The sequence below is a fragment of the Cheilinus undulatus genome, linkage group 14 (assembly GCF_018320785.1).
Source record: "Cheilinus undulatus linkage group 14, ASM1832078v1, whole genome shotgun sequence".
Classification (NCBI taxonomy): Eukaryota; Metazoa; Chordata; class Actinopteri; order Labriformes; family Labridae; genus Cheilinus; species Cheilinus undulatus.
The window spans coordinates 24,562,656-24,585,272 of NC_054878.1; the positions used below are offsets into that span (position 1 = coordinate 24,562,656).

The 22,617-nt window shown below is 40.2% G+C and overlaps 1 protein-coding gene across 1 annotated transcript in view; it reads right to left on the reverse strand.

Moving 5' to 3' along the window:
• The window catches only part of xkr6b (XK, Kell blood group complex subunit-related family, member 6b), a 95,424-nt gene extending 85,990 nt beyond the window's left edge, over nt 1-9,434 (reverse strand). Inside the window, exon 1 of the mRNA XM_041806027.1 lies at nt 8,866-9,434. Coding sequence (XP_041661961.1) covers nt 8,866-9,434 — 569 coding nt within the window. The remainder of the gene's footprint in view (nt 1-8,865) is intronic.
• Nucleotides 9,435-22,617: the final 13,183 nt, after the last annotated feature.

The window sequence follows — 22,617 nt, forward strand, 5'->3', positions numbered from 1 at the left end:
GTTGGCAGCAGACATTCAGCCATTCAGTTCTTTCCTCCTTCTACTTCTCTCACTAGACAAAGAGATCTTGGGAGTATGCAGGTCTTAGGCAAGCCACTGGCTCATGTGCTACCTAGCAGAATGGCTGATTTCCAGCTCCAGATAAATTCAAAGCAGATGTGTGGACTTTGCAGGATATGCCACACCATAGTGAAACACTGAGGTGTCAAAATGATTCTGAGTTCATATGCTGTATGTAATGGGCATCAAAAACCTCTGGTGTCAGTACTAACAACTACTTAAATGAACTGGGTACAACAAAGCTGACCACAATACCAACCTTCAGTGGACATTTAACCTATTCAAGCGTCTATCCTGAGTGGCTGCTGAGGACAGAAGAAGTAAAAGTCCTGATTTCAAAATGTAGTATAAGAAATATAAGAAAAAACTACTCAATTACAGTAATCTGAGTAAATGTAGTTAGTTGCTCTCCACCCCTGAGGGGCTGTCAATCACAGGGCTGACACATAGACAAATAGTCCCGATCCTCCTTCAAGCTCACACCTATGGGCAATTTAGCATCACCGATGAACATAATGAGCCTGCTTTTGGACTGTGGGAGGAAGCGGGTGTTCTATGAGAGAACCCATGAATGCACATGGAGATCATACAAACGCCACACTAAATGGCCCTGTCCAACCGGGATTCAAACCCATGAGGCAACAGCAGCAACCACTGCATCACAACTACTCAAGCACCTCTAACTTAATATAATGTTCAAAGTTAAATAAATGCTAAATGTTGCAAAGTGCTATTCTCATGATGGATTAAGATTTAGATTTAGATCTGCCCTCTCTGTAAAGTGTCTTGAGATAACATTATAAAGTGGCGTTTCAAAAAGAAAAAAAAAGATGGACTGACTGATCCTTTGATAAAAGACAGCCAGGGACAAAGGGTTTAAAGTTAAATTGCAAAGGATTATGGACAAGCAAGATGTCATTTGGCTTGTGCAAATTTGGAGAATTCAAGAGTATTTGAGATTGTGTTTCCATATTGTTACATAACCAAGACAACTTAAATAAAAATGTCCATATTAGGTGCCACTTTAGTTCAGATGGTAGAGAAGGCAGTGGTTAAAGTCGACAGTACACTGGTTTTAGCAGGCTTGAATCCCAATCCTGGCACTATTCAGCTTTACAGTCTACTAAAGATGAAAGGCCAAAAATTATCTTTAAAGGGGTTCATATTGAGTCTGAACCTGCCATGAGTACTGTCCTCCATCCCTAGCACTGATCAAACCCTATGAAAATGGTGAAACCTGCATTTCCCATTAAGCATTCCAATACTTTTCCAATTGCTCAATAGATCTGCTGCTGTCTCCCCCTGCCTGGCTTGCAGAATGAATGTTAGGCCCAGTGAAAAAAATGTGTGGAATGTGTACTGCTTACTTGAATCTTTAGACTTTGTTTGGCCGTCCGAGGCATCTGAAACTTAACCAATATTTTCATCACCGACACTGAAAATTTCAAAGGGAAGATAATGACTGCACCACAGCCAATTCTGCAGGGATTTCCCAACTACAAAGAGCTCCCCAAACTTCTTACATGGATTTCCTCTGGGAGGCCAGAGATGGATGCAGCTCTTTCTCAGTCGGACACTAATTTGGGCTTACACTGATTAAGCTGTCCATCGTGCTGCCAGGAGACCCCTGTGTCTGTGAGATCCTCTGTGTGCCCGAGCGTATGTGAGCAGAATCTCTAAAGCTTAAGGGGACACACCGAAGGCGGTGCTGCTGGAGATTCACAGAAAGGATGACATGAAAGAGCCGGCAGGAGAGGAATCCTCTGTGTTCAGTCAACAATTAACGAGGGGATAACTGCAAAAAATAGAAAATAAAAAAAAAAACAACTCAGAGATTCTGTCATCTGCTCAGTCCTCAGGTGCTCAGAGAGAAAGCAGCTAATTGAAAGCAGAGCTGAAATGGGATTGAGTAATGAGACATGATGAGGTGGTGTTTTTGACTCCTGTCAGCACTTCATCTTGTTTTCTCACATTAATGATGGCAAAATATTCCACAAACTGATAAAGTAGCATCTCATTCAGAGTGGTTTTGATAACTACTTCGATGAGCAGTTACTGAAAATGATGATTTACTCCAAATATGTTTACAAAATATCAGAATTTCAACAGTTAAGACATACACAAAAATCCATCCATCCATCAAAACAACTAGCTGACATAAGCTGAGTAAAAGCCGGTTCAAAAACCATGTAGTTATCATACGATACCTATTGGCAGTCTGGCCTCTCAGGTTGGAGAATTATCTCCATATCAAGTGTTGGTCCTGCGGGTCTGAGGTTGTGAACTCCCACTAAGCTGACAAGAGCAGCTTTTGACCCTCGACCCCCGAAACCAGCAGCCAGGCGGGCAGATCATGTCCAAAGGCAGACAGTGTCCTGACAAAGATCCCTTGCTCCAGGCTTTCTGCTGTCACAACACACAACAACACACTGTTGACTGTAGTCCCCTACAAGCACATCTCAATTTACTGGAAACTTTCTTTTAGTAACTGCAGTTTTGTTTGATTAACTTTTAAGCTGACGACACACTACAACATTTTTTACATGCCAGTTTTTACCCACTATTTCCAGTTGAGCAAAGTCTGCACCAGTCTGACTAGTTGGGGACAATTGGCAGGCTAGTTAGAAGATTTGAATCTGCAAGTGTGTGAAGGGAACAGACCTGACCTGACCTCAGTAAGTCAAACATGTTTGAAATTTTTTAACCAAATTTTCCGCAATTGGGTAGTATGAACTGATTATCAACCCAGCTGGTGTTTGTTTAACCTTGAAATTGTTGCCCTTGCAAGAGTTTGATCAAGTGTTCACTGTGTCCAGTTGGCTTTAGTTGGTCTGACAAATCATGTAATCTGTCCATAGGTAATCTGTCCTCAGTGATAATTAGTGAGGTATAGTTAGTGAAGCAATTTTACTTTTGTAAAGAAAACAAGACTAGGTTAAGACCTAGTATATGGCTGACCGCAACTATCTGGGATGTCTGTTGAAATGCCTGACTGGCAGAGTGATTTTGTCATTATCATTTTTTGTGAGCCTAATTTATTGTGGCAACTTAAATGTATAGCTACATTCTGTCCTCTCTCTCTCTCCTCTTAATAAAGCTCTTCTCTGTGTACATACGAAACTCTACAGAGACATACTGTATATCAGACTTCACTGATAGAGACAGACAGTGTCACTGGAGATTAAATATTTTTTGTCAGATATAAGTCTTTAATGGTAGTAAGTTTATACTCACAATAAAACACTAATTGTTAATGAAGTGCTCATTCTAAAATAAAATAAAAACTGCAGCAGGTTTCATGAACATTTGTAATTCTCCTCAGACAAGTGTGTAAGGGGCTTCATATGTGTAAAATTAAGCTGAATGTCTACTTTAGCGTTCCTATTGTTTTTATATCCATTAATTATCCAAAAAAAAACCAGCACATTTATCATATTCCCTGCAAATAAAGACGTGTCAAACGTTTAAGTAGCGTTCTCTTAACAATGCAGATGCAGATTTTTGGTATACATGTGTTTATTGCCGTTATGTGCATTGGAGCAACACAAAAAATCCGAAGAAAAAAGACAAAATTGACATAATTTTGCACAAAACTCAAAAAATGGGCCGGACAAAATTATTGGCACCTTCAACTTAATATTGGTTGCACACCCTTGGAAAAAATAACTGAAACCAATCACTTCCTATAACTATCAACAAGCTTCTTACACCTCTCAACTGGATTTTTGGACCACTCTTCTTTTGCAAACTGCTCCAGATTTCTCAGATTTGAAGGGTTCCTTCTTCCAACAGCAGTTTTAAGATCTCTTCATAGGTGTTGAGTGGGATTTAGATCCAGACTAATTGCTGGCCACTTCAGAACTCTCCAGCGCTCTGTCTCCAACCATTTCTTGGTGCTTTTTGAGGTATGTTTAAGGTCATTGTCCTGCTGGAACACCCATGACCTCTGATGCAGACCCAGCTTTCTGACACTAGGCCTTACATTGCGGCCCAAAATGTTTTGATAGTCTGCAGATTTCACGATTCCTTGCATACAGTCAAGGCACCCAGTGCCAGAAGCAACAAAATAACCCCAAAACATCTTTGAACCTCCACCATGTTTGACTGTAGGCACTGTGTTCTTTTCTTTGTAGGCCTTATTCTGTTTTCTGTAAACAGTAGAATGGCGTGCTTTTCCAAAAAGCTTTACCTTTGTCTCATCTGTCCACAAAATGTCCTCCCAGAAGGATTGAGGCTTACTCCGGTACATTTTTGCAAACTCCAGTCTGTTTTTTTTTATGTGTCTTTGTCAGCAGTGGGGTTCTCCTCAGTCTCCTGCCATAGTGCTTCATCTCATTCAGATTACGACATATGGTCCGAGCTGACACTTTTGCACCCTGAGGCTGCAGGACAGCCTGAATTTGTGTGGAAGTTGACTGAGGATGTTTATCCACCATTCCAGCTATCCTGCATTGCATTCTTTTGTCAGTTGTTCTCTTCTGTCCACGTCCAGGGAGATTAGCCACAGTTCCATGGGTTATAAACTTCTTGATTATATTACGCACAGTGGACAAAGGAATTTCAAGATCTCTGGAGATGGTCTTGAAACCTTGAGATTGTTCATATTTTCCCACAATTTTGCTCCCTAAATCCTCAGACGATTCTGGGCTCTTCTTTCTCTTCTCCATGCTTGGTGTGACACACACAGGCACACAACACAAAGGTTGGGTCAACTTTTATACATTCTAACTGGCTTCAGGTGTGATTTCTAGATTGCCAGCACCTGTTACTGCCATAGGTGAGTTTAAATGAGCATCACAATAAAATGATTTACACACAGTTTTAAAAGGGTGCAAATAATTTTGTCCGGCCCATTTTTTGAGTTTTGTGTAAAATTATGTAAATTTTATCTTTTTTCTTCAGAATTTTTGTGTTGTTCCAATGCACATAAAGGAAATAAACATTTTGGATACCAAAAACATTTGTAATTGCAACAATTTCTGGGAGAAATGGTGTATTTTCTGGAAAAATTCCAGGGGTGCCAATACTTTTGTCCATGACTGTATTTGTTCCCTATTAACATATAGTATTAAAGGAATATTTACCAAATATTTTTCTAACATAGTGCACACCCCTGGCTCATGCAGGCAGCACTGACACACAGCTGGAACACACACACAGCACTGACACGCTGGTCCTCCATGGTCAGAGAAGAGCTTTAAGCGGAAAAAGTTCTGCTGTTTATCCTCCAGTATTCTAAAACTTTTGCCCTCAACAGATAGAAGCCTGAAGTCTATACTACCAACATGTTAGTGTGTGTTTCAGTGTAGGTGTGTGCGTGAGCGTTGCGTTTGTGTTGTCATTGTTATGCAGCATGAAAGCAGATGAGGATGAGAGGAGAGCAGCCGACGCTGCTGCGTAAAAGACGCACGAACGGTGAAAAAGAAAGGGATGATAGAAGAAAGAGTGACAGGGAGACAGGAGATCATTATGGAAAGATTAAAAAATGAAGGTTGTGCAGGAGTCTCAAATCACGAGTCAGAATCAAATACAAGAAAAGCGGTCGGAGTAAACAGAAGGGGTCCCACAGTGACATCCAAGTTAACAGCTAATGCTGAACAATGCGGGACAAGCCCACCGCCATAATCTTAAAGCCATGTCGAAACAGACCGGGAGACCGGGAGTAGAGCGAGAACTTTTTTTTCTGTCACAGAAGGCTTTCCATGTTGCTCTCAGCACCGACTGTGATGAAGAAATGTGTTGGTCTGGCTAAAGAAAACTTTTAGTGTTGCTGTCCTCGCTGGTTTTAATAAAGAAATGTCCAGTTTTGACAACGTGCTGCTGTGACTAATTCAGAGCTAATCACTACACGAGCAGCCAGCATACACAAGCATTCACTCAATGAGTTACCTTTTCCCTGTCAACTATCACATAGTCATGCCAGAGCAGATAAGCAGAAGAGTGAAAACATCTTTATGTTTTTATTCTTTGTCATACAGAAATGTGGCCCAGTTCTGGTTAAGCAGAGGCTAAAGCTATATCTGAGGTATTTAGAGCAGTGGAGGCAGCCATTAGAGGGCTTTCAGCACAAACCCAGCCCATAGCGCAACTCTGTATGTATGGCTCTAGTTAACACAGTGGAGGCAGCCATCACTGCCAGCATTCAGTCCAAGCAAACACAACTCTGTATTGTAAGGCTTACAAATCAGCGTCACTCAGTCAGTTACTTACCTACTTACTTACTTACTCGGACACAGACATTGCCATGTGTAGGGCTGACCTCAGCAGTCAGCCAAAAACATACTCAACATGTTATTGTTGATTTTAAAAAGGAGCTGTTTGATTTTTGTGTAAAACAGGGGTTGCATTACCACATATTTTTACTCCTTGTGCTGAGCCATGCTAGCCCATATGTAGCCCAACATTTCGGCTTATGTACAGACATAGTAACCTGACACACCGGAAGGATTTGTTTCACACATCCATCTGGAAAACCTTCAATACTAAGCATTTGGTAAAGGGCAGACAATTTGAAACAAACTCAGAGTTTGATTGGATGAACGCTCTGTCTGTCACATCTTTACGGGCCAGTCAGAGCAACAAAAAACACGATATGTAACCGCAACCAAGGTGCGCAGCTACCAAGGAATAACGCAAACCATGGTGACTGTAGACACGTCAGTACACGACTTTTGTCGTTTTTGAAAAGAAAACCACTCACTACTGTTCTTTGTTCTTCTTTTAACCAAGAAATGTCATCAAGTTCTGATAAAACTGGTGCTTTAGCAGCATCCACGTTAAGCTCTTCCACCATAATTGCACCACCCTCTTGCTGCTGCTTGCTTATGTCACAACTCTGCCGCAATTAAAAGTACTGCCCCTCGTCCCTGATTGGTCCTGTCACTTTCTAACCCGGCCCAAACGGTTCAGACGGGAGCTTTGCAAGATGGATTTGCCAGTGAGAAACAAGGAAACGGGCGTATCCATCTGTTTGCAAGGTTAAAGACATAGTACACAAGAGAAAAATGAGTCCAGTGAGTATCTGTTTTTCTACAATATTGTTTAATCAAGAAAATGCGTACATAGGGCTTCTATTTATGCTGCTATAGCATTTAACCAGGTACCAAATTTTTAAATTCTGTTATCAAAACAACCTACTTCAACAAAAGCAGACTTGGCATACTTTGCATGCAAAAATAAAGTGAGACCTGACAAAGATGATGAACTACTTCAATGACACATTCTAGGAAAGTGTTCCTTATGACACTACAGTTGTACATGTATATGTATATGTATATTTACATGTATTTAGCTCCAAAAGTAAAGCCAAGGACTTTGACTTTGCAAAAGCACTCACAGTATCTCCCTCACACTACAGATATGAGCAAAATAATCAATCACATCACACAACTCAAGTAAATAAAATTGAGCCAACACATCTGCAGCTAATCAATATGAAAGCCTTTAGGTCCAGCTCAAAATGAGTCTGACAAGGAATGCAGAGTAGCCTGTCTCTCTCTGGGAAAACCCATCTTGACAGGGAATCAGCCAGCATGCAGTGAATTTAACTTGAACATAGGCGAAGATGTTCTTTTCAGCCTAACGGAAAAGAAACTAGGCTTGTTCCCAGACTAATTTGACTAAATTTATGGCCTGTGGCAATAAATAATTTCAGAAAGGTCAGTGAGATTCACTCAGATTTTACTCCAAGTCTCAGTATGTGAGTAATTCAGCCTGTGGCGCAAATGTTCTCATGCAACAACACAGCCATGGCTCGGACAATGAATTCGTCTGATGAGGAAGGAAGACAGCTGCCAAGCACACAGTGTGACATAAGCAGTGTTTAAGTTCTGCATGTGAAGCACAAAAACACAAGCTTCGACAGAGAAGCAGGAAGTCAGTATGAAATGATTTGACCCTCTGCACTCAGTATGCAGTTTTACATTTTCCCAGCTGCTTGCAGTCCTCCCACAGCAGCCGTCATGTTTGACTTTTTTCCCCATTAAATGCCAGCCACTGCGTCTTTCTGCACCAAAAAACAACTCGCCGCTCACAAGCTCACACTGAACAACCTAAATGGAGTAGATGTGCGCGCACCAGTGTCATATTTTACTACAACTGAAGTCGCTGAATCTCGCAGATTACGCACAGAGAGATGTACACCTCGCGTTTATCCAGACGCAGCAATTTATGTGGCCAAAAGGCGGATTTGGGGACCAAAGATGTGGAGCGTCGCAGAGGAATCGATGACATCATGTCTGTGGGGGGAAGATGTAGTTTTGTGAGCCGTGAAAACAGATGCTCGTCTGGCCTCTAGTTGCAGAGTTGGAGCTTTTGATGTGGAGAGGGAGAGAGAGAGAGAGAGGGGTGAATCGGGGCGACGGTGTGTGATGCACTGTGGTGCAAACGGCGCGTCTGACACACACTCAGACACTCACGCACATACACACAAGCTTTCGGCTACTACCTGTCCGTCTTTGGACAAATAGTCCTGTTCCTTCCACACAAGTGGCGCACAATGGCGCATTGTGAAGGCACAGCAGTGTGATGTTTGTGCAGTTTGTGGACATGTTTGGTTAAGAGCAGGAACAGTGTAGCAAAAGGTAAAAATGAGAGCAGATTTGTTGGATATGCAAATAGAGGAGTGTGAGTGCGTAATGGCATCACCGCGGTGCTGATTCTCACCCCAGTCATGTACACACAGCGGGTTATACCAGGTGACAGTCACAGAGGTGAGAGGGAGTGAATGGAGAGACAGGATCTGAGAGCGCAGCGCTTTGGGGGTTTATCTGATTCTTTTAAGGGAAAACTTAAAGTTTGTCTTACCGCCACACTTGTCCCATCTGAAAGATGTGTATGACGGTCTGCCAGACCCAGACAGACAGGCGGCAGCACCTGTCCCTCTGCAGACTGGCTGTAGCTCTCCGACTACTCAGCCCCTCCACGGAGCCCAGTCCTCCCCCCGTGTAATCCTGCACAAACCACCTGAAGCTCAGGATCTGGACCAGCACCGAGGGCACCAGCACGAAGAACAGGGTCAGGCCCGACCACAGGAAGTCCTGCTTGTGGTAATAGTCGACGGCCAGCCACAAATCGGTCCCCACGTCCCAGAAAAACACCAGCAGCGCCAGGATGATCCACAGGCAGTCCAGCCAGAGGCGCTGCTCCTGCGGTGGCCGCGCCGCATCTCTCCCCTTCCCCTTTCCCTTCCCCCGGAGGTAATGCAGGCACGCGCTCCGGCAGCCCCAGTAGCACGACGAGGTGTTGCAGCAATGGCAGATGTGGAACGAGCTGCCATCCCGCGTGTCGTCCTCTCCCGTCCCCACCACCTCGTCCAGGTTGTGCAGCTGGGCGAAACCGGTGACGACCCCGCGACCATCGGATTTCGCTGCCATCTTTCCCTCTGATGTTCCCACCTCCTCCGGCTTCCGGGGTTCGTGACGACACTTCCCTGACACCTGTTTTGCACCCCAAATGTTGGAGCCATCTAAAAGCGGGGTGTCAGCGCGTGGCTGCCGCACACCGTGTCCACAAAAAGCGCACGAGAGGCGCCGCGGACGCAGCACATCTTTTCTTCCTTTCCCTCCACTGCAGAGCTAAACCCACCTGGTTACAATAATCTAATCTACAAGTTCGACCAATTGACCTTACAGCACGTGCATCCAGCTGTGCTCGAGCGATGTCTACCTGTGCATTAATCTCATTCCCCCGCTGTTCAGTTGTTTCCCCTCTCTGCAGCTCTGCTCCAGCTGCAAGCTCAGTGCCAGGAGCAGACCGTCCCTCCACTGTCCCACACCGACGTAATTCATCCCCCTCCTCCCTTTCCCTCTCTTTCTCACACTCTAACACGCACACACTCACCGTCTCTCCCTCTCAACGTGGTTGCCATCTAGTGTCTCGTTTGAAGCCCCCAAATATGCAGGAGAGCTGCATGATGTAATGCAACATGCCTGACCACCACTAAAGAAACTATTTCCTGTTGTTTGAACGATTGAGTAAGTCACATAGAGGCGGTCAGGGGTCAGGTTTAATTAAAGAGGAACGAGAGACACGACTTGAGGAAAAAGTAACGACTTTTAGTCTCTCATTGAAGGGGTTAAAGTGGTCAAAATGTGGCTAACAGTGTGTGCGTCCTGAAATTACGATAGCCATGCTTTTGACATTTCTTATTTTATTATTTTCTTCCTGCTGGCAACAAATATTGAGCGCGAGAGCGACCATTTCCTCCGGGGGAAACGTAGCTACATTATCTATAGGTGGATCTGAAGATCTCTATTACCGTTGCTAAGAGACATGTATGGTTTTCCCGCCTTTCTGCAGCATGTCTTTTCCAGGACTTAATGGGTTAAGCCTTTTCCTGAAAAGTGACGTTTTCCCCCTCCAGTAGCATGTTGGAGCAAAGAGCTGGTGATTCCGCTGTAAGCTCCACAGCCCAGTGATTAGACTGAGCCCGCTGAGCTGCCTCGCGGGGTCACGTCTAGTGTGACGCTGATTGGATCATGGCCGCCTCGGCCACGCTGCCTGCTGCGCGCGCCTGTTTGGGACGCAGGATTTCAAGGGAGCTGTCCAGTGCTGAAATAGGGCTTAAACAGTCACAAGTCGCTCTTTCTATTCTCCTTTTCTGTATGCATTTAACCCTGAATCTCACATTGTACGCCTCTCAACGGGTGAACATATTCACACACGTTTGTTATATCATATTTACAAAGTACCTTATTTTTAAAGCTTTCAAAGCACCCCCCCTTTTAAGACATTTTTAAAGACTCTTGTTTTATAAAAGCAAATAATTATATTTTTACATTCATGACTTGAAGTAAAAGCTCTCTGAGCAATGATTAGTCTGTTAGGGCCTCAGGCAAAAATTCACAGGGGGCCGACAACAAGCATTAAACACTAATATCCGTCCATTATCCATCTCCTTTGTCCCCAGAGGCAGAAAAAGTACACAAGTATTTTTTCTTCTCCAGTGAAAGTAAAGTTACTCTGGTTAAAATCTACTCAAGTAAAAGTAAAAATATTTCATTTAAAGTTTACTTTTAAGTACTGAGTACTGAGGAGTTGTATGGTAAAGTCTGATCTTTCCTTATTGGCAAGAACAACAAGAGTATAGATCTCCATCCAGGTACAGTCACAACTCTATAATAAAGTTTAATACAAAGAAAAAAAATCACCTAGTTAATTAAACCCATAGAATTAAATTTAGCTCTTAAAAGTGTTAATGTTGGTCCACACCACACATAGTTAAACTACACCTTTGAAAGTGTTTTTTATATTATATAATATAACAGAGCTGCAGTAACCTTAGAGTCAACTTCATTGCTGGCAGTACACACAGATGAACGATATGCACTATGTGTCCTCTAGGAACACCTAAAGTCACAGGCTTGAACTCAAACTGAGTGGATAATTTCACTCATGGTGCAAATGTATTTAATAACAAAAACAACAACATCCTAGAAACATGACCAAAAGAATCCCAGCAGGGATCACTGTACAACCGGCAACATCCAAACACAAATAAACACATAAAACACATCTAAACACTCTGCCCAAGGGCATGATGGGAAAATCTGCCCACACATTCCCCTAGATTTGAAATTGCAGTAGCCAGAATTCAGACCTATTGACTCTTTACAGAGTTGAATTAAGACTGGTGGGTCAACAATGTCAACTAACTCCAACACTGAAGACCATTTTATTCAGAATGGAATCATTATTATACTTAGTGAGTTAAAATGAACTCGGAAATGTTTAACCCTGAGATATCAATGCTCCAGTTTTGCTGTGTCCAGCAGCTGTTTTGGGATGGGACGTGGAATCATTCTCTCTGTATGTGCAACTGTGTAGTTAAGAGAAATGGAAAAAGTTCAAGAGTACTGTACAAAAGTAAAAGTACAGTTACTCTGGCTAAAACTTAGTTAAGGAGAAGTAAAAGTACTGATTTGAAATGTACTCAAAAATTTACAAGTACACAAAAAAACTACTCTACTACTACTCTCTACTACTATTACAGTAATCTGAGTTAATGCAATTAGTATTTTTTCTGACCTTTTACTGTCTCACCTCTATTCTGTATTGCTGAAAAACTATAACTAACACAAAAACTAAAAAAACAAAACAAAAAAACAAAAAAAACTGAACTAAAACAAAAGCATTTTTTAAAAAATGAATTGGCACCCGGGTGGCACGGTGGCACAGTGGCCTCATAGCAAGAAGGTTGCTGGTTCAATTCCCGGTCAGGGCCTTTCTGTGTGGAGTTTGCATGTTCTCCCCGTGCAAGCGTGGGTTCTCTCTGGGTACTCCGGCTGCCTCCCACCATGAATGTAAGCATGCCTGGTTGTCTGTCTCTATATGTCAGCTGTGCGATTGACTGGCAACCAGTCCAGGGTGTACCCTGCCTCTCGCCCAATGACAGCTGGGATAACACCCCCCCCCCCGACCCGGAACGGAATAAGGGGTATAGAAAATTGATGGATGGATGGAAATTGGCACCCAACATGCCTACAAATTATGCACATGACTTTATATCCCATGCAATAGACATGAAACGGTCTATTTGCAATGTCAGGTTAGTTCTGTTACTTTTGTTTGACTTCTATTATCTTCTTCCTCCTTTTATCTTCTTTTTTTTTCACCGCTAGATGAATAATTCCAATTAATTTTCCTTTGTTGATTTTCGGTGACAAACTGAGGTTTTCACAAGAATGATGCATGCAGCACTTGGCAGTGCAACAAGTGAAAGTTGTCGAACAGGGACCCTTTGGGAGGTTACTGACTGTCACTGCAAACTTTGCACATTTTCAAATGCTGTTGAGGTTTAAATTTTTTCAGAACACAAAATCATGCTCTCACACAAGGTTTTAGAAATCCTAATGACTAATGATAGTTCATATTGCAGCATTTCAAAGAGGAAAAGCAGGAACATAGTTTGTTGGCATTTCTTCCTTTGTACAGCCACAGTCTGTGAGGTCAGTGATGTCACCAGATCAGAGAGATGGAGCCAGACATTAAGTCTCCAAACTAAATCTGATTGGGTTAAATGATCATATAATAGACCTTATAAAACATAACAACATCATTTGCATGTACTTTATCTGAACAGAGTTGCAATAAAACTAGGTCAACTAAAGATTTGGGCTTTAGTGATTTAAAGCTATCACAATAATGACCATATGTCCTAGCCTGCTTACAAAAACACATGCATAATTTGATTTTTTTTAGTCTTCTTTACTTTCCACAGTGGATTTTGGGCCTTTTTAAAAATCTCCTAAGCATGTTGCATTAGGAGAGGAGAGTCCTTTGTTTTAGAAATGCATGAGGAGTCAAAGTGATGTGACATGAAGAGCTTTGTGAGCCATCCGCTTCTAAAATCTGAGATAACTGAGAAAAAGATTCTTTCTATGAATACAATTACACTCAAGAGAATATGACCTTGTGCCCACCATGAGATCTGTTTCCTCTGAAGCCTCTTCTTCTCATATTTAACAGTGCTGTTAGGTCTGAGCTGTTCACAATGAACACATACACTTAGCTCTACTACTCACAGCAGCAAAGAAAAAACAATCAAATTACAGGACATCTATTTCATTTTTTAAGTCTTTGTCATAAACTGTTAAAGGGCAACAAACAGATATTCAAGACAAAATGAATAAAAATCACAGCCATGACAAGAGTGTTTGTGAGACAGATTGAGTGGATGAACAGTGAAGTAGACTCAAAAAAGAAACAAAGGCAGGAGTAGCTGCACAGACTAAGGGCCCCATGATGAAGAGATCAGGATGAAGGCAGGTTAGGTGGGTGTAGGCTAAGCACATCAGACAGTGTGTGTATTTCTGTGTGTGATTTCTATGAATAGAAATCACACACAAGGAGAGAGAAATTATGCTTTAAAGCCAGCTGTAGTTCAACTTTATCATCCTGCATACTGTAAGTGAAGTGCAGGTGGGGCAAATCAATGATGCATGGTGGGAAATATTTTTTTTCTTCTTGTATGAGTCAGTTTTAACTTGGCATGGCAGATTGGTTTGTTTCACACATCCATCTAGAAAACCACTCATAGACAGTGTTTGGGAAAGGGCAGGGCCTTAGAAAAACAACTCGGAGGGTGATTGGATGAACACTCTGTCTGTCACATCTTTACAGGTCAATCAGAGCAACAAAACACGTGACATAGCTGCTAGCTACGCCCCTACCAAAGGAATAAAGTCCATGGAGCATAACGCCACAAACCATGGCGACACATGTCAGTACACCACTTTTGTCGTTTTTGAAAAGAAAACAACTCACTGCTGTTCTTTGTTCTTCTTTTAATAAAGAAATGTCATCAAGTTCTGATAAAACTGGCGCTTTAGCAGCATCCACACTGATCCCTTCCACCATAATTGCACCGGCCTCTTGTTGCTGCTTGCTTACGTCATGACTCCAACACGCCCGAAAGTACTCCCCCTCAACGCTGATTGGTCCTGTCACTTTCTAACTGGGCCCAAAGTGTTCAGAAAGGAGCTTTGCAAGATGGATTCGCCAGTGAGAAACACAGAAACAGGTGTATCCATCTGCTTTGCAAGGTTAAGTCAGTTGTCCTTTAAGGGGAAACACATTCAGAACCTAAGACAGGTAAGCTTAAGGATTCCTGCAGGTGATGCTGACACATACACATAAACTTAAAGATTTGAACCTGCTTAAATCCATTTATAAAGACCGACCCCAATTCCAAAAAAGTTGGGACATTTGTGAAATGTGAATATAAATGACATACAGTGATTTTTAAATCCCTTTTAACTTAAGATGCTCTCAACATGTTTAAAAAAATTGCAGCAGGGGTGAGAAAAGATAGGAAAGTTGTGCAATGCATATAAAAACACCTAGAACTTCCTGCAGATGAGCAGGTTGATTGGATGTAGGTGATAGACAATGATTATGTATAAAAGGAGCACTCCCGAAAGGCTCAGTCATTCATTGTTCTCCATTTTGTGAAAGACTGCAGGGGCAAATAGTCCATCAGATTATGAACAACATTCTTCATCATACAATTTTCATCCATTTCTGCCACTTTTTTTGACATTTTGACATCACAAACCCATTTTTGACACTTTTAACTGCTTTTCACAATATTTCTGTCCATTTAGATCCTTTTTTGCTTCTCTTGATGCTCACATTTCTTTTTTTGAACCCATTTTTACCACTTTTTACAAATATGTGCCACTCCTTAATCACTTGTAACCACCTTTTTCTGCCAATTTTTGCCAGTTCTAATCCATTTTTGTCCATTTCCACCCTTTTTGCCTCTTTTCACAATTTGTGGATTATTTTAGTTCCTTTGACTTTATTTTCTAGCAGCCTGGTGTTTGTTATTATGGCTTTGCTACGAAGTCTGACATTACTTTCCAAATGGTTCAGTGAATGCAGCCATCCACATTGTAAACATTTTTGCCACTTGTCACCCATTTTTGCCAACAGTCCAACAGTTTATGAGTGTTTTTTAACAAGCAATATGCAAGAATTTAGAAATTTAACCATCGACAGTTCATAATGTCATCAAGAATTCTCTGCAAAAAAGTGGAAAACCAACTTTGAAAACCTGTGACCTTCGACCCCTCAGGTGGCACAACATTAAAAACCTGCATAATTCTATGATGGATATAAAAATGTGGGCTTCTGACACAGGTAACCAGTAAACACAGTATGCCAATGCATCTACAAATGTACTGTAAGTTAAGACTCTTCACTGCAAAGCCAAAGCCACATAACAACAACATCCAGATGCTCCTCCAACCTGTCTGAGCCCGAGCTTGTCTAAGATGGACTGACCTAAAGTGGCTGTAGTCTAACGAGTCCAGCATCTGTGGTGGTGTGGGGGTGTATTAGTGCTCCTGGCATGGGTGACATGCACATCTGTGAAGGCACCATTAATACTGAGAGGTACATAAAGGTTTTGGAGCAACATATGCTTCCACCCAGACTTTCAGGGACATTTCAGCAAGAAAAAGCCAAGCCCCATTCTGCACGAGCTCCAAAAGTGTGGCTTCACAGTGAAAGAGTGTGGGTACTGGGCTGGCTTGCTTGCAGTCCAGACTTGTGTCATTAAAAATGTATAGTGCACTTCAAAGCACAAGATATGACACTGAGATCCTTGCACTTTTGAGCAACTTAAGATGTACATCAAGTTAAAACAGGGAGGAATTCCTCTTTCAATACTTCAGCAGTTTATGTCTTTAGTCCACAGATGCTTACAGAGAGTTGTTAGAAGACAAGGTGATGTAACACAATGGTAAACATGGCCCTGTCCCAACTTTTTTGGAAGATGATAAAGGCATCAAGTACTAAATGTTTCTATTCTTCACAATAATATCATAGTTTATCAGTTTGAAAATGATATATCTTGTCTTTGTTCTGTATTTAATAGAATATAGGGTGAAAAGGACTGGCAAATTTCATTATTCTGTTTTTATTCACATTTTAACCACAGCCTAGATTTTTTTGAATTGAGTTGCAAATTTCCAACAGTGTTGTGAAGCAACAGACTTAAGAGCAAAGAGAAAATCACATGAGATTTGAAAAAGCGGAGTTCCTACTCTTCTAAACTGTGGATGCATTTCAAAGAGGGGCAGAAATGTCGAACTGTGGAACATTCAGCTGGTTATTGGTCATGTCAGATCTCATCAGGGTGTAAAAATAATTCATGTTCATCTGTCAGGGAAGCAAAACAGTTAATCAAACTGGGAAAATAATGAAAACACAGTCATTTTTGCTCTGATTATGAGTGTTATCATTGGCATCAGGCAAAACCTCCTATCTCAAAAAACATCACTTTAAAGGGAATGAAAAATACGCTGTATTTTCAAATAATTTAACTCTGAATGATAATAGTCAGCATCTTTTGGACACATTATGATATTTTAAATTGTTGAAAACTAGTGACAGGAAGGCTTGCCCACAGGAATTGTCTAAGCCCCTGAAAAAACCCAGAGAACAGGCCCTCCCCCGGAGTGAGTTACTGATACCAGTGTATGTGTGTTTGATCAGTGGCATTGTTTCTAGCAACCTGGCTATCTGTTATTTCATTTTGGGGATGAAAAGTATGTCAAGCTATTATTAGGTTCTAATTTTCAAATTGCTTATTCGTGCCACTTTTTAATCCTTCTTCATCCCTGTTTCTGCCCATTTTTTCCACATTTGACTCATTTAGCCTCCTTTAAACCATTTTGGCCACTTTGAACCCATTTTTGTCGTTTAACCCCTTTTCACCACTTTAGCCAGCAGTTTTTGTGCATTTTAACCCGTTTTTGCAAAGTTTGCCCATTTTTGAACCATAATCTATTTTTGCCACTTTTTAACTGCTGTTCACTATATTTCCGTTCATTCCTTTTTCAGTTTTTCATAACCCTTTTTCAAAGATTATATTCCCTTTTAAAACCATTTTTTCCCACTTTTTACCTATTTTTGCCACTTTTACTATCTCCCAGATTTTGCCACTCTTAACTCATTTTTGTAAATTTGTTTGCCTCTTTTCACAATAACTGGATTATTTGTCCTTTGACAGAATTTTAGTTCTTTCTACTTTATTGTCTAGCATCCTGACATTTGTTCACATCATGGCTTAGCTTAACCTGACACGCCAGATGGATGTGTTTCACACATCCATCTTGAAAACCTCCCATAGACAGTGTTTGGGAAAGGGCAGAGCCTATGAAAAACAACTTGCAGGGTGATCGGATGAAAGTTCTGTCCGTCACATCTTTGCGGGCCAGTCAAAGCCACAAAACACGTGATGTCGTAGCCCCAAACCGAGGTGCGCCACTACGACGAATAAACTCCATAGAGAACTGAATAACACAAACCATGATGACTGTAGACATGTCAGTACACGACTTTTATCGTTTTTAAAAAGAAAACAACTTACTGCTATTCTTTTTTCTTCTTTTAACGAAGAAATGTTGTCAAGTTCTGGTAAAACATACACTTTAGCAGGCTCCACGCTAATGTCTTCCGCCATACTTGCGCCGGCCTCTTCTCGCTGCTTGCCTACGTCACGACGCTGACTGGTCTTGTCACTTTCTAACCGGGCTCAAACGTTTGAGATGGGAGCTTTGCAAGATGGATTCGCCAGTGAGAAACCATCTGCTTTGCAAGGTTAGGCTTAGCTATGAAGTCATACATTACTTTCTATACGGTTAAGTCAATGCACCCATCCCCAATGTAAACATTTTTGGCCATCTGTCACCCATTTATGCCACTTTTAACCTCTTCTTTTTTAACATTTAATCCCTTTTAACTACTTTAGCCAGCTTGTAACTTCTAACCCATTTTTGCCAATTGTACAATTGTTGGCACTTTGCACTCATTTCTGCCACTTTTTGCCCATTTTTGACACCTTAAACCCATTTTATCTTCGTTTCATGAAAATACTCTCTTTGATCCTATTGCTTTTCTTGGCCCATTTTTGATGCTGTCGTCATAATTTTTCTTTGAATGATGTTTTGCCCCTCTCTAAATGCTTTTCGCCATAGCTCTGTCCATTTTTGATCCATTTTTGTTTTGTTTTGTTTTGTTTTTTTAACTGATTTTGGACACTTAAAATGCATTTTTCTCTGAAGCCATTGTTGCCACTATTTAACTGCTTTTCACCATATTTCCATCCAATATTGATCATTTTTGTTTTTCTTTACCCATTTTGATGCTCTTATCACATTTTTTCTTTGAACCAATTCTTTTGCCAATTTATAACTGCTTTTCGCCATATTTCTTTCCATTTTGATCCTTCTTTGCTTCTCTTAAACCGTTTTTGAGTCCTACTTTTTCCTTTGAAATATTTTTAGCCACTTTCTAACTGCTTGGTGTAAAGGGTGCCCAATAGTACTGACATATGTAAGAAAAATAGATAAACAAATAATGAAAAATTGAGATATGAGAATCTGGTCCAACGACAGCAATAAGCAACTTACCAGGATTTAAAAAGCTGAGAAGTATATTTTCCTAATCTGGCCCAGCACATTCCAAAGATGATTTCCCAGTAACATTGTTGTTTGTTTGCATGTAAAATTACATAAACCAAGAAAGCTGGACAAGAAATAAGAAATGGATAAAAGCATCTACTAAATGACATTGTAAATAGGAAAAAATAGCCAGTTCTCACACACATGAAAATTTGATGATAGCAAATAGAGGCAGTCAGCATTGCTTAGACTTCCACAGTTTTATAGCAGCACATATGTATCATGTGCTACAGAAGCTAAATAATTCACAGAAAGCAATTAGAAACGAATCCTTCAGCATGTTTCACACTAGCCATCCTCAGACTGTAAACTAGGCCAAGTAAAAGCTTAATTTTCCAACAATGAAACACAATTTTCCCACCATCAATGCAGCAAACAAACTTTCAGACACAGAGGAATGATTGATGGTTTGTGACTGGAGAAATTAATCACCGAGCCTCTAAAATAAGTGTTATTAGACACTGCTCCCACGTTCATCATTATCTGCAGTGACAGACTGCTCTGATTCACTGGACATGCCTGAAATAACCCACCAGTGTTGCACAGACGAAGAAATGCCAAACAAACCTTCATCACCGAGGGGAGAATGAGACGTGGTTCTGATCAGACAGTGAATGAAATCCTGAGCAATGGTGTAGGGGAGAGAACAAACTGTCAGTCTCTAAAATTAGCCAGAAGGTGTTCAGAAAATGCTCCAAATTTGTCAATAAATGTCAGTGATTACAACTTGCTCACAAGTCATCATTAATAATCCTCCCTGTCTATGTTTTTTTTACTGAAAATTGAGAGTCTGACAAGATTATTAATGTTTTCCTCATGACTTCTCTAAGGCAGAGTGAGCGGGAAAGTGATTTATCATATGCAATGTCTTTAAATGTTCAACTGCTGCCATTAAAGTCAACGTTTTATGACAGATGCTAAAGTAAATCCACACTTCTGCACCCACACTTTGTCAAAGCATCCTGCTAAATAAAACATAGAGCTGAGGTCACTGTTATATCCTTTGTGAGGCTGTGAAGGGAATATTTGCTTTGGAAACATTTTTATCAGCTTATCATCTTCTTTAAGAAAAAAAAAATCTGCAGCCAAGCATCTTTCCCTCAGAGAAGGAGCAGATATTTGGTTTGTAAAGTAACACTGGGTTTCACATTCAATTGAGCCTGGGCATCTTTACCAACTATTCTACTGTGTGATGTTGGCTGGAGGGAACCATCTATTGTACATGCCAGAGACAGGCTGCAAGTGAAGCAGATACTGCACTGATTTACAATACATCATGGACATACAGAGCTGATCAAAAGTAGTCACCCGCTTGGATTTTTCACCCTCTTATTGATTTTATAAATCAATCATGGTCAATATAATTAGGCTCTTTTCTTTTTTACAAAAACATGATTAAAAAAACTCTTTAATGACAAAATGAAAACTGATTTCTACAAAATAATGTCACTTAAATGACATTTAAATGACCCGTTTAAAGTGACTTACCTGAGTAGTCTCACAATTAATGAAATGGAGATCACCATTTTTTTTTATTGTAACTATTGTTTTTTAAAAATAAAATAACTGAAAATGCACTGTTCCAAATTATTATGTACAACAGAGTTTTAAAACATTTTATAGGTTGTAAAGAACTGAAAATGGTCATTTGTTGAATTTGCAGCATCAGGAGGTCAGATTAACTAAAATCAAAGCTATTTCAATCAAAAACATCTTAACAGGCCAAGTTGCATGTTCACATAGGACCCCTTCTTTGATATCAGCTACAAAATTCTTGCATCCGTTGAACTTGTGAGTTTTTGGAGAGTTTCTGCTTGAATTTCTTTGCTAGATGTCAGAATATCCTCCCAGAGCTGCTGTTTTGATGTGAACTGCCTCCCACCCTCATAGATCTTTTGCTTGAGGATGCTCCAAAGGTTCTCAACAGGGTTGGGACACAAAATTAGCACTGATGATAAATCATTTTGAGAATAAAAAGAGTCCAAATGATAAGTTTAAAGGTTTAAAATATGAGATAAAAAAATCCAAAGTATTATTTCAAAGGTCAAAACATGGGTCTAAGTAATGTTTTGTAAAGGAAAATATAAGAGATAAAGTTGAAATAATGAGTTTTAAAGGTCAAGATATGAGATATAATTTTGAAATCATAAGTATAAAATGTTAAACATTTAAATTGTGATTCTAAAGGGTCAAAGTATTGGATAAAAAAATCAAAATTAGGTGCTGAAATTGTCAAAATGTGAATTAAAAAGGTCAAAATATGACTTAAAATTCTAAATTGTGCATCTAAAAGGTCGAAATATGACGAAAAAAAGTCAAAATTCTATGTTGCAAAATTGAAAATTTGAAATATAAAAGAAAACACAAAATATGTCTTTTCCCACATTCCTGAATTCTTATCTGTTTATTTTTACTCATGACCTTCTCACATTTTTATGACTTAACAAGGAAATTTTAAATCATGAATATTAAATTTATATTTATTCATGTAGTGACTTATTTTTCCTTGCATAGTTTATTTTTGGGACATTATTTTGTAGAAATCAGTTTTCTCTTTGATATTAAAGGGTTTTTTTTTTTTGTTGTTGTTGTTTTTTATTGTCAAAAAAAGCCAAATTATTTTGACCATGACTGATTTATGAGACCAATAAAGGGTAAACAGCTAAGGAGTACTGTATAACACACATTTAGACACACAATACATTGCCTTCTTTTCTCTCTTTTTTCCTTCCTTTTCTTCTGCAATTCCTTCTTTTTTCTTCTTTCTGTTTTTTCCCCCTTTTCTTCTTCTTTTCTTTTTTCTTCTTCTTCAGCGAGTCTCCCATCCAGTGTCAGGGTGTGTTTCTTCATCTGCTCTGATATGTCAGCAGGTATGCCTCCTTGGTTGCTTTAGAAGTATAGAAAAATCCTCAGGCTACAGATTTTTCATCCTTCTTATGTCATAAACTCCTAGCTGCTACTGGGGAAGCCCTTTCTATTTGATCTGTAAATTCTGACTTAAATTTTTTTTTATTATTGTTCCTGTTTCATGTGCATTGAGATTTTGCTCTGTGAGGTTTTGTTTGTAAGAGCTTTGCCTTGGGTTCTAAAAGAATGTTATGCTACCTATCTGCTAAGGTTTTCATCCTCTGATCTCCCCATAACCTGCTGTACAAGCCTGGCACTATCCAATGTTAAAAAGTGACTCTGTACTATTTTTTTCTGGAGTCATTCCCTGGATTGTTAAAGTCTTTGTCACTTTCACTGTAATTGCTATTTTTCCATATGGCTCCTAATCAATCCCCAGTCATCTGCCAAGGGATGGGTCCCTCTTTGAAACCCTTCCTCTGGGATTTCTTCTTTTTTCTCCCTGTTCTGGTGGGCTGTAATTGCTTGTTAGTCTAGTCCTACTGTACAGACACTATAGATGCCAATTTAATAGCCCTTAGGATTTTCCAAGCTGCCATCTTCTAGCTTCCAGTCTTTCCAGAAAATGGTTTGCAATTCTGAGTTTTGTATAAAATAGAATCAACCTTGCCTCGCTGTCTTTTTGTTATTTACACGAATCCCAAGTGATTTTTTTTTTATTTTAACTTTGCATCCTTCA